The sequence below is a fragment of the Heterocephalus glaber genome, unplaced genomic scaffold (assembly GCF_053883595.1).
Source record: "Heterocephalus glaber isolate CG9 unplaced genomic scaffold, H.glaber_assembly_v1.0 deba00001442, whole genome shotgun sequence".
Lineage (NCBI taxonomy): Eukaryota > Metazoa > Chordata > Mammalia > Rodentia > Bathyergidae > Heterocephalus > Heterocephalus glaber.
In genome coordinates this window covers 48,853,002-48,866,190 of record NW_028258296.1, presented here as the reverse complement: position 1 = coordinate 48,866,190, position 13,189 = coordinate 48,853,002, and the positions used below count along the sequence as shown (strand labels likewise).

General features: G+C 37.0%; 1 protein-coding gene across 3 annotated transcripts in view; it reads left to right on the top strand.

Annotated features, from left to right (window-relative positions):
- Window positions 1-13,189, top strand: part of Trim33 (tripartite motif containing 33) — a 113,632-nt gene that overhangs the window by 73,346 nt on the left and 27,097 nt on the right. For all 3 annotated transcript variants that reach the window (XM_004853778.3, XM_087213278.1, XM_004853777.3), the window contains exons 10-11: window positions 315-479; window positions 3,201-3,401. In XM_004853778.3, the coding sequence (XP_004853835.1) occupies window positions 315-479; window positions 3,201-3,401 (366 nt within the window). The remainder of the gene's footprint in view (window positions 1-314; window positions 480-3,200; window positions 3,402-13,189) is intronic.

The following is a 13,189-nucleotide window of genomic DNA, read 5'->3' as shown; positions in this document are numbered from 1 at the left end:
ACTGAGAGAGAGGATTGGGAAATTTCAGAGTGATACACAAACTAGTAATTATCAGTCCTTTGGGGATTGACTAGAGAAGACAACAATGACTTAATACCTTTTACTTTACATGCTTGTATTTTTTTTTTTTTTTTTTGCGGTACTAGGGATTGAACTCAGGACCTTGCACTTGCAAGGCAGGGGAGGTGCCACTGAGCTAAATCCTGGCCCTACATGCTTGTATTCTGACTGAATTATTTTTACTATAACATTTTCTAATTGAAAGATAAATCTAAAAAAATTATTATATAAATTATAATTTCTACTTTTTGTAGCCTCCAAGATTGATCAGTGTGCAAACAATGCAAAGAGGAAACATGAACTGTGGAGCTTTTCAAGCCCATCAAATGAGACTGGCTCAGAATGCTGCCAGAATCCCAGGGATACCCAGGCACAGCGGCCCTCAATATTCCATGATGCAGCCACACCTCCAAAGACAAGTATGCCTAGAGTTACATTTGTAAGAGTCATACAATTTTAAAACTAAAAGACATTGTTTTTCTTATTCAGTTGATGGGGGCAGGTCATTGATATGTTTGAGAATTTGATTGTGTATGCTCTTGTCCCAGGAAAATACATATGCACACTGTACTTGAAATTTTGTACTGAATTTTAAGAGCCTTTTTTGATCCATTTAAATCCATCACATACTGTAGGTTAAGAATCTTTGATGTAATCCAACTCATTCACTTCCAAAAGTGAAAAACAATCTAAGAAACTTTTGAAGTACTTAACAGTCATAAGAGATAATAATATAATCAAGATTAGAACTTTAATTTCCTGGTATTGTTCTTTTGCTCTTAATGTGACTTTTTGATTCTAACATATGAAGTCTTTGAAAGTAAAGAGCTAGCTGTTTATAATTTCTTTTCTCTACTCAAGTATTGTTCCATTTAGTGTAGATATGCTTAACTTCAAAAATAAATGTAGGCTCAATGTGTAACTCAGTGGTTGAATATGCCTAGCATGCATGATGCCCTTAGCACTCTTCCCAAACGTGAAGTATATTTAGGTATATATTTAGGTTTATATTTAGGTACATATTTATAATTTTTGCCTGGATGGTAGATTATATTTGTATAGCAGGTATGATTGTAAAATGAGGCAATTTTAATGGAGGATTTACAGTTTTAAAATGATAGAGTTCAGAGTTCCATTTTTTAACTTGTGGAATAGCATTTCTCAAAATATGTTTTAAAGGCTGTCAGAATCACTGGTCAATTTGAGGTGGAGTGAGTGGCCTTATTGGAATAGGCTCTGAGCCATAACCCATTAAATCAGAATTTTCAGGTGGAGAGTATTCAGCAAATTTCTCAGATCACTGTGCATGTTAAAAGTTGAGAAAAATCCTATCTTAGAGCAGTGATCCTTCAGCTTTGTGGTCCACATACCTCCAGAACAACTTTTGAAAATATGAATTCCCTCACTTTTTTCTTTTTCTTTCTTTCTTTTTTTTGGTACTGGGGATCGAACTCGGGTCCTTGCACTTGCGCAGCAGGCGGCGAAACCACTGAGCTAAATCCCCGGCCCAATAGCAAACTCTTTTGAAGGTTAACATTTTACACATTTTTTTTCTCACTGGTTTTGAATTTTACTTTTATTTCGTATGCAGAATTTTATCTTACTATTACATACTTAAACTTGATAGACATAAATTACCCTCTTGTAATTTTTTTCCTCATAATTTTTTGCAGAAGTATTTCAGTGAAATTTCTTTGTTAAACTTCCAGTGACAATAAGACTATTAAACTTTTACATTATCCCTATACAGTTGTTGAAACAAAATATATGCTTATTAGATTTAAGAATATTAGTAACAAATTCCTTTGGATTTACATTTCTAGGGATGAAGTTTTTTACCCTCTCCTTTTCATTGTATGTTTGTATACTGTTAGAGTAAGAATCCAACATTGTTTTGTATTACTAGTTTTGTTTTCATGTGATGTTTAGGCAACTTGTTCAGAGAAACCTGTATTTGGGAATTAAAAGAATTTTATTACAGATGTATTCCCCAATTCTTTGAACATTTTCTAGATTGTAAGCTAAAATTCACAATGATCTGCCAGAACTATTTAAAAAGTTATTTACGAGTGATAGGTTCATGAGGTCTTTTAAAATTCACTAATTACTAAAACCCTGAACATTTATTATCCACATTTCAGAACCAGTCACTTCTCAGCTCTCAAAACAGTATTATTTCTGCTTGGACCTTTGATTATCTCTATACTTTTCCCATCCTGGGACATTGTATCTAGAATAAGATTAGGAGTGGGTCAGAGATATGCTTTGCTTTTGTCAAATGGAAGAAGGGCAATTGTCAAGAAGTGGTGGCACATTTTTAAGCAAAATTCCTTTTCAAACAGAGTATATGTGGAAGTTGAGGATCTAGATGTTAATTTCCTTAAGAAAGAAGGTCTTTAAGTATTACCAAGGGCCAGGCACACACTTAGACTAAACAACCATCTTAGATTATTTTCCTTAGATATTAAGGCTGCTCCTAGAGAAATCACTGAATGTTATTTATTAGCATTTTTAGTTTTCAGATATTTTAAATTATTTACATAATATCCCAAAGATTTATATATGACCTTAGTGATGCCCATAACAACTCTCACAATGAAACAGATGAGGCACCATTATCAGCATTTCTAAATTACTTAATTTTGTGATTTGCCTGAGGTCACACAATGCTAGAACTGAGAATTGATGTTGTATATCCTTTTTATGAATTCATTGTTTTTTTCTATATCAATGTTTTTTTCCTATATCATGTTTTTTTCCATATCAAGCTGCATTACATAATTATTTCCATTAGAAAAACAACTAAGGGTTCAAGAGGTATGTAGACAGAACAGTGGCTTTCTTGACTTGCTGTTTGAAAATTTTGAGGCTTCCAGATTATCCTGTATGTGTCCTTGTTTCTGAAATAAGGTGATATCATCAGTGTGATAGATTGAAATTATTGACAAGTCTGTTTTTCCGTAGATACTATACAAAAATGGATAGAAAAATGAATAGGATAAACTCTGATGCATACAGTTGAGAGAGCCCACTTTTTTTTCTGTCACGGGATCACTTACATATGGCTTCGAAAGTAAAATTATTGTAAAGGTATAGTTCCTTGACAGGTCAACTGACAATAATGTGTTCTTTCCTAACAGCACTCAAACCCAGGGCATGCTGGACCCTTTCCTGTTGTATCGGTACACAACACCACAATCAACCCAACAAGCCCTACTACAGCAACTATGGCAAATGCAAACCGAGGCCCCACCAGCCCATCTGTTACAGCCATAGAGCTTATCCCCTCAGTTACTAATCCAGAAAACCTTCCATCCTTGCCAGATATTCCACCCATACAGGTTTGTGTTAAGTTAAATGAGTCATTTAAAACCTTGTGTTAATTACAAAGTTAGAGTATACATTTCAGATTTTTTTTTTTTTTTTAATTCAGGGCCAACATTTCTTTGAAATTCATAATCAGCTGGGCATGGTGGCACATGCCTATAATCCCAGCACTCGGGAGGTTGAGGCAGGAGAATTGCTGAGAGTTTGAGGCCAGCCTAGGCTACATAGTGAGTTCAAAGTCCAGCCTGAACTACATAGTGAGACCCTGTCTCAACCTCCCCCCGCCCAAACAAAAAGAAGAAGAAATTTATAGAGTACTAGAATTTCAAAAGGTTCTTGTGCTAGAACTAGCATTCTTAAAATTTGAAAGTTATAGGAAATGGAATATTCTATATTATGAGACTAACTAGAAGTACAATAATGGATTGTTAGCTTTGTTGACAAAGGGTCATTCCTTTCTACCACCTGCCAACATGCTAATTTTCTGTGTGAGTTTGGAGCCAGAAAGGATACCCAGGACAAAAATAGGGTCTATTTTTTGGCATTCTTCTTTTAGATACATAAGGAGGAGTAAGTCAGCCTCTCATGCAAATCAGTTTTGCTGAGAAGGGATGGGGTTGGAAGGTCAGGTAATATCTTAGTTACTTTTCTCATTGCTGAGACAAAACACCCACACCTGAAGTTAAAGAAGGAAAAGTTTATTTCGGCTTACAGTTTGTAGAAGTTTCAGTCTATGATCCACTGGCTCCAAGGCAGGGTGGCATGGTAGAGGGGCATCCAGAGGGGAAAACAGTTCATGGTGGGCAGAAGGCAGTGAAAACATCAAGCAGCTTGTGGCAGCAGCTGCCTTCTTCCTGTCCCTTATATTCTATCCAGGCTATACGCCCTTAGGGTGGGCCTTCCCAGAACTATGCCAAACCAATCAGTGGACTAATTTAGTAATCACACACCCTTGATGCCAACATAACACACTTAATCCAAGCATCACACACACTGCATCCAGCCACCTCTGACTGCATGAGCTGGGGGAGGGGGGATCTAGACACAAGCCATAACAGGTACTTTGGGGCTTGTACTAAAAGGAGAAATATAGTAAAGACGAGTAGATGGAGCATGAAGCCTCTGACTTCCTGTCCCTTTTAACTGTGACATTTCACAGAGAACAGTTGTCTTCATTGTTTTTTGAATTTCCAGTTTATTTGAATTAAAAGAATTTTCTTTTTAAATACTCTAAATATAATGTTTAGGGGTTAACCGAATTACTTCCTGCATTGTATGAATTTCACAGGAGTCACAGGTCGTCGTGGGAGCTGAGATAGTGAGAGCCTTGGCATTCTTCCTGTGGCTGCAGTTTAGTATTTTTGTATATTTAATGGGTTTATTTAAGAGTCTAAATGATATTTCTGTAACTTCAGAATTGTTTGAAAATCAGTGACATGTGAAATACTCTTAATCACTCTTCACCTGACTGCTTCCCTGGAATTAGGAGAGATCTTTTTTGGCTAAGGGAATGGTTGTAATATTGGTGCTTAGAGGACTGGACTCTATCTAATGGAAATATTGAAAATATAAATTAAAAAGTCACATTCTAAGTTAAAAGCTTGTAATTTACAAAATGCTGCATCCATTTAAGCTTGAAATCACTTGATAGATATATAATAGCCCATTTTATGATCAGAGTAAGAGAGGCTAGTGATTCTCTCAGAGCAACACAGTAGTTGGAAAAGTTGAATTTTAAAGCCCAGATTCCTGATTCTGTTTGATCTCTTTTCACTGTCCATAGTAATACCAGGACTGAATTACTGACACCTGCTACAATACAGATTTTAAAAACATTATGATAATAATACCAGGAGATATTTCAGGATTGTAGGTCCAGATAGGTATGGTATTGAGTCTTTGGGTAACCAGAGGTACACATACTATTAAAGGAGTCATTAAATTTTAGTAAGCCCTTAGTAAGACTTTAGCATACTGTATTGTCATTAAATTTTAGTAAGCCCTTTAGTAAGACTTTAGCATACTGTATGCTAAAGTCCTAGGGTACTGAGGATAAAATGATCCAGTGGTTAAGAATCTTACAGATAGAGAAGGCTGTAATGTGATAGCCTACTTTGTAGGACTACTACAATATTCAGCTCAGTTCTCTCTCACGGAAACTAGATGGACTAAATATAATGCTCTAAATCTTTGCAAAGTTGAGTGTCATAAGGGAAGTGAGCCCATCTCCAGCTACCACTGTCTCCGTAACCAGAAGAGCTTTGTGATCAAGACAAGAAATTTTAAAATGTATCCGCTTTGTACTTTTAATTTTTTAAAGTAGGTAAGAAGAGAAAGATCCATGCCTTTTCCTATAAACTTTCTTGTACCTTTAATTATAGATAGGTTTGCCCACTGGGTGTTGTGATACATGCCCATAATCCCAGCACTCAGTTCAAGGCCAGCCTGAGCTACATAGCAAGACCCTGCCTCAAAAAGGGCCCCCCAGAAAAAAGCCCCCAAATTTATGTTTTTCCTATTTTCTTTTTATTTACTGATTTATTAAAGTATCATGTACTTTTTAAAAAATTTAAATAGACTTTATATACCGTGAAATCTACTCAAACATAATTCAGTGTTTCTTCTGTTTTTTTTTGGTACCAGGGATCGAACTCGGGACCTTGTGCTTGCAAGACAGGCAGCAGAACCACTGAGCTAAATCCCTGGCATTTCAGTGTTTTTTATAGTGTTCACATGATTCATTTATCACTCCTAAATCCAGAATATTTTCATGGTTCCAAAAGAAACATACCCATTAGCAACCACTCTCTTTTCATATCTCCCAGCCCCTAGAAAGCATTAGTGTACTTTCTGTTTCTATGTATGTCCCTATTTTGGACATTTTGCATGGATGAGATCATGTGACTCTCTATCTGGGTTCTTTGACTTATAATGTTTTTAAAATCTATATTGTAACAGGTGTCAGTAATTCAGTCTTTTTATGGCAGAATAATACTTCACTGTACAGATTTACCACGTTTTGTTCATTCATCAGTGGAAAGATGTTTGGGTTTCTGCTTCTTGGCTGTTAAGAATAGTGCTGCTAGGGCTGGGGATTTAGCTCAGTGGTTCCGCTCCTTGCCTCGCAAGTGCAAGGACCTGAGTTCAGTCCCTGGTACCAAGAAAAAAAAGATTAATGCTGCTAAGAGCTTTCATCTACATACATAGTTTTTGTTATATCTTTAGCCTCTAGCATTTTTTTTTTTTTTGAGAACAAGGTCTCACTATGTAGTCCAGGCTGGCCTTGAACTCACTGTGTACCCTAGGCTGACCTCGATCTTCCTGCCTCAGCCTTCTGAGTGCTGAGACACAGGCATGTGCCACCGCAGCTGTTTAGCCTTTTTAAAAAAATTTTTTTATTTTATTTTTCTCCATTAACTTTATTGGTACATTTTCAGTAGAAAATACAGTTACATTCATCATTGGGATCTTGTTCTTGTACCATTACATGAGTCTCTTGGTTCTTATTTTTTTTCCCCTTCCCTTGCCCTCCCTTCACCCCCTTCACCCTTCCCTATTTGCAAAGACCTTGTTTCTGTTTTTTTCCTCTTCTCATACTTTTTCCTTTCCCTTTTTTCCCTTCCCCTACCCCTCCCAATTCCCCTCCTCCTTTAGACCTTTTCTTCCTGTTACACAATATCAGTTATACATTTTTAAAATTACAATATTGAGATCTAGGAGACATTACCACAGATTTTACAGAATTTAAAAGGATATAGAAAGCATATTTCAAAAATCTTTTTTGGGGGTGGGGGGACCTTGCACTTGTGAGGCAGGCGCCGGAACCACTGAGCTAAATCCCCGGCCCACAAAAATCTTTTTTGAAATAAATTTGACAACTTCTACGAAGTACCTTGGAAGACAAATTGATGAAACTAACTCTGGAGAAAATATAAAATTTGAATAGCACCTATTAAAGAAAGTATATTCCTAGCTTGAAAACCTACCTATATGACAACAGCAGGCTCCTAAACATTTTAACTGATAAATTTACCAAACAATTAAAGCAGAAAAAAGAAGGAACACTTCTCCCCTCATTTTAGGAACTCAACATTATGCTAATCCTAAACCTGGATAAAGATAATAGAAGAAAAAAGTATGAACATAGAAATTTGTTTAACAAAACAAACTATTGGAAGTCAGATCTGGCAGGATGTAGAAAGTGGTTTTGTTATAGGGATGTCAGTGTTGGTTCAGCATTGGAAGATCCACCCCCAAAGGTCATCATTTTAACAGAGGAAAGGAAAAAGCCATATGATCCTGACACTAGTTGGAGAAAAAGTATTGTGCTAAATTCTACAGCTGTTCATGGTAAAAGCTATCAGGAGACTAGAAGTAGAACAGAACCTTCTCAACAGATCAAAGACATGTACTCCATACTTCCAACAAAAACTCCTTCTATGAATGGAGATAATACAATGCTTTCTCCCTAAAGTGGGGAACAAGGGCATATATGCCTACTCTTCATCTGTCCATTAGACTTTGAAACATAGGTCTAAACCAAAATAGTCTGGCAATAAAATGACACAACTAGGATAGGATTGGCACAGCAGAAGCAAACTCTTTATATGTAGATGAAATGATCATCTACAGAGAAAACACTAAGAAATCTCTAGGAGCCCCTAGAACTTGTACTTGAATTTAGCAGGATTAGAAAACACAAAGTATATATAAAAATTCAGGTCTGTGTATACTTGCTATAAATGAAGAACTGGATATTGAAATTTTAAAGTTATGTAGGAGAACAAAGGACCTAGAAAAGTTAAAAACAAAAAAACTGTTGGAAGACGTTTAGTACCTAATTTTAAGACTTCTTCTAAAGCTACAGTAATCAAGGCAGTGTTGGTGTAAGGAAAGACATATAGATCATTGGAATAAAACAGAGAATCTAGAAATAGAACCACACATATATGGTCCACTGAGTTTTGAAAGATTATTTAACATTAGCATTTTATAGAATATAAACTCAATTCAAGAGCCAAGGAAGAGATAGTATTTTCAGCAAATGGCACTAGAACACCTCGTATCCGTATATAAAAAATTAATCTCAACCCTTTTTTTCCATACATGAAAATAACTTTAAGGGATCTATGAACCTAAATAAGAAAGCCTAAAAGTATAAAACTTTAAGAAGAAATTATAAGGGAAAATATTTATGAATTCAGGGTAGGCAAGAACTACCTAGGATACAAAAGCATGATGTATAAAAGAAAAAAATTGATAAATGAGATTCCATCAAAATTTAGAACTTTAAATGACATCATTAAAATGAAAAGTAGTCCTTAAACAGACCATATTTACAATGCATATAACCTATGACCAGAATATATAAAGAATTCTTAGAGCTCATTAACAGACAACCCAATTAAAATGTAGACATAAGAAGATGATAAATAGCCAGTACAGCACAAGGAGTGGTGTGCAACTCTAGAATTAGGAAAATACTAATCAGTACAATAATAAGACTGAATTATACACTCATTAGGGAGATGAAGTTAAAAGTTTTAAAAGCCTTGTCATGACTTTTTCTTTTTGTTGGATTCTCCCCCTTTGTGTTTAATTTGTCACGCCCAATGGATTCATTCTGCTGGGTTTCGTGGGGTTGTGATCCTCATTGTCTTTTCCTAGGGTATTGTCTAAAAATTTTTGGAGTGCCGGTTTGGTATTCATGAAGTTCCTGAGGTGCTCTTTATCATGAAAGTATCTTATTTCTCCATCAATTTTGAAAGATAGTTTTGCAGGGTACATCATTCTGAGTTGGAGGTTGTTTTCCTTTAGGGCTTGAGATACATCACTCCAAGCTCTTCTTGCCTTGAGGGTTTGCACTGAAGAAGTCTGCTGTGATTCTGATGGGCTTTCCTTTGTATGTGATTTGTTTCTTTTCTCTCACTGCTTGTAGAATTTTGTTCTTCTGTTGGATTTCTGGAATCCTAACTATTACATGCCTATGTGTAGATGTTTTTTGATTAAGGCTCGCTGGAGTCCTATATGCCTCACTTATCTGCATGTCAAGTTCTTTTCCCCTCCTTGAGAAGTTTTCTGCCATCACCTCTGTGAAGAGTTTTTTTATGTCATCTGCACTCTCTCCTCTTCCTTCATTGACTCCAGTCAGTCTTATGTTATTCTTCTTTGCATCGTCTAGCAGCTGCTGGATTGATTCTCGTGTTCCCTTACAATTTTAAAGCAATTTTTCTTTTCCTGGTCACTAATTGCAATCTTATCTTCTATATGTGAAATTCTATCCTCACATTGGTTCATTCTGCTGCGCAGACTTTCGATGGAGTTTTTAATCTCTTGGAAATCTGTTTGTATCTGTTTTATGGATTCCATTTGTTTCCTATGTTGGGATTCCATCATGTTCCTCAGATCCTCTACTTTTTTATCTGTGTCCTCTCTAGATTTATTAATCATGTCTTGCACCATGAGCAAAATCTTTGCTGTTATCTGAGTAATTATTTCTGATTTCATTTTTCCCAGATCCTCTTTTGTTGCCAGTTCAGAGAGTCCAGGTGGTTGAGTATCAGAGTGTTCCATCTTGTTTCCCTTTGGGGTTGCTGGTGATCTGGAAGTCTGTTTTTGAGGCTTGTTTATGTGTCTTCTCATTTCCTCGCGGGGGCGGGGGGTTGCTTCTGGCACTCACAAGGCTCACCTTCTCTGCCCTAGGAGCTTGGGATGGCGCTGGGGGAGCTTCCTTCCGGGTGCTGGGACTGGCTGAGTTTCTCTGTCCTCGGAGCCTGGGATGGCAGTGGGGGAGCCTCCTTCCAGGTGCTGGGACGGGCTGAGCTCCTCTGCCTTAGGAGCCCGCACCTTCTGGGAACCATAGCTACTGGTTAGGATCCCCAAACCCACAACCCCGCAAATCATTGAACCCTGTTTAGCCTTTTTGATGAACTGCCAAACTTTTCCACAGTGACTGTACCATTTTACATTCTCACAGGTATATGAAGGTTGTAGTTTCTCCACATCCTCACCAGTGCTGGTCACCTACTTTTTACTAGTTAGGGATGATTAACCCAAAAGCACAAACATGACAAGAAATTGTTAACCGTATGAACCAAAAGTAGAGAAGAAATCACTTACCTCTCCAACTCACCTGCTTTTCACCCTGTCATTTTTTGGGAAGCTAAACCTTTATTGGTACCTTTTTTTTGAGACAGGGTCTCACTATGTAGTTCAGGCTGGCCATGAACTCGTGGCTGTCCTCTTGCCTCAGCCCCCCAAGTGCTGGGATTACAGGCATGTACTACCATGCCTAGCTCTAGGTACATTTTAGATATACATAATGATAACATTCATCATAGGGAATTTGTACCTGTATATGATACATCTTGCTTCTTTTTTCCATTCCTCCCCTTTGACCCTGCTTCCCCTCTTTATTTACAAAAGTTTTGTTTCCATTTTTTTCCTTCTGTTGTTTTTTTTTTCCTTTTTCCCTTCCCCCTCCCTTTTCATTTGAACATTGTCTTCACATTTCCTAATATCTGTTATACATTTTGGTCCTTATTTCCACTTTCAGTTTCTCATACTAGAGAAGCAATGCAGTGTTTACACATGTATATATCTATTTGCTATTTCTTCTTCTTCATCTGAGAAGTGTCTATTAATTTCAGATGTCCATTTTTGGAATGGGTCTTTAAAGTTTGGGGGGAATCTAATTTTTTTTTTAATTTTTAATTTTTTTGGTACCGGGGATTGAACTCAGGACCTTGCGCTTGCGAGGCAGGTGCAGCCCCACTGAGCTAAATCCCCGGCCCAAATTATTTTTTATTTTGCACAACTATCCATCTCCACCATAGTAATAATTCATATTTGCAGTGCTGAGGGCACACATAATAAACCTGAGTGCTGCTAAAGAAATTTTAGATTATGTTTACATTAAGATTATAATTAATGAATTTAGTATTATAGTGATATTATATATAAGATATTATATATTTAAGATATTATATATCTTACAAATTTTTTTAAAAACTCTTATCCTTATTTGGCATACTCAGTAACTTACCAGATTCTCTTCTGGGAAAACTGTATGTCTGATAAGTCACATACATATTTAAGTGTTGTAGGATATTTGCACGAACTCTTTCATGCTGGAATATATGCCTCATTATCATCAGCTACCGTAGTGTTGTGAAGTTTATTGTTCTGAGAGTAATGCTGCCTTCAGCAAAGCATAACTGGTTAAGCCAGGCATGGTGGTACACACCTGTAATCTCAGCACTCAGCGCTGAGACAGGATTGCTGCAATTTGGAGGCCAGCCTGGGCTACATAGTGAGTTCTAAACTAGCCTGAACTACATAATGAAACTATCTCAGACAAACCAACAAACAAAACATAACTGAAGGTAAATCTTGGTAAATAAAATTTGTTTTTTGAGGTACCAGGAATTGAACTCAGGACCTTGCACTTGGTAGGCAGGCAGTGGCACCACAGAGCTAAATCCCCAGTGGTAAATAAAATTTAAAGGCAGGTTATTTGAGTTATACTCATTTATGATGCCACTTAACAAAGACATTGTTAGAAATGCCTTGTTGTTACTTCGTTATGGCAGAGGTGGTATGGCAGCCTAGAAGCTGCCTCTTGTCACTTCATCATTATGTAATGATCATACAGTTTACTTGCATAAACCTAGGTGGTATAGGTCAACTATTTATAGAGTGATCTCTTGAACAGTAAACATGAGATTTATGAGGTTGCTCTGAGTGCAACACAAGCAGTAAACTTTTTATAGCAAACTTTTTTCTTTGGAGACAGGATTTCACTGTACAGTTCAGTCTGGTCTTGAACTAAAGGTGTAACCCAGGCTGGCTTTGAACTCATGGTGATCCTCTTGCTTCAGCCTCCACAGAGTGTGGGGATTACAGGTGTCCATCACCATACCCAGCTTTGCTTTGCTTTGCTTTTGTTTTTTTTAGAAGTAAAAGGAGTATACTTAGGAGAATAACAATAAAAAGTATAAATACATACATAAACCAGTAACATAATCATTATAAGTATTATGTGCTGTATATAATTATATATACTGTATTATTTAAAAAAATTTTTTTGTGCTATTGTTTTGTGGTTTTTTTTGGTGCTGGGGATCAGACTCAGGACCTTGCGCTTTCGAGACAGGCAGCGGAACCACTGAGCTAAATCCCCGGCCCCTTTTGTGCTATTCTTTTACATGACTGTATAATAGGTTTGTTCATGCCAACATCACAAATACATGAGTGACGCAGTCAATGCACAGTGGTTGGTATGACATCAATAGGCAGTAGAAATTTTTAAAATAGTAAGAAAAGCAATCATAAGCCCAAAAACAATGGTACAGTTAACACTAGGCCACAACAGTGGTCCCATGGGATTATAATGAAGCTAAAATTGAGGCTTAAGAACTCAGCTGGATGTAGTGATGTGCCCCTGTAATCCCAGCACTCTGGAAGAGCAAGGCAGAAGGATCATAAGTTGGAGCCCAGCATGGACTACAGAAGATGCTGTCTCAAACGCATGAGGTGGGGAAGGCTTAGTTTGAAGGTCCTGGGTTCAGTCCCCAGCACTGCAGTCAGTCAGTGAAAAATGAGAGCATCTATAATACCCCATTCTTCTTTTATACAACTAAATCCCAATTGGTATATCTAAGATCCCTCCATGCAAACATACAAATTTATAAATAATAAGTAACAGAAGCCAGGAAATACAGGTGCATGCCTGTTATTCCTGCTACTCCAGAAGCTAAGGCAAGAAGATCACAAGGTCCAGGCAAACCTCAGCTCATTGTAG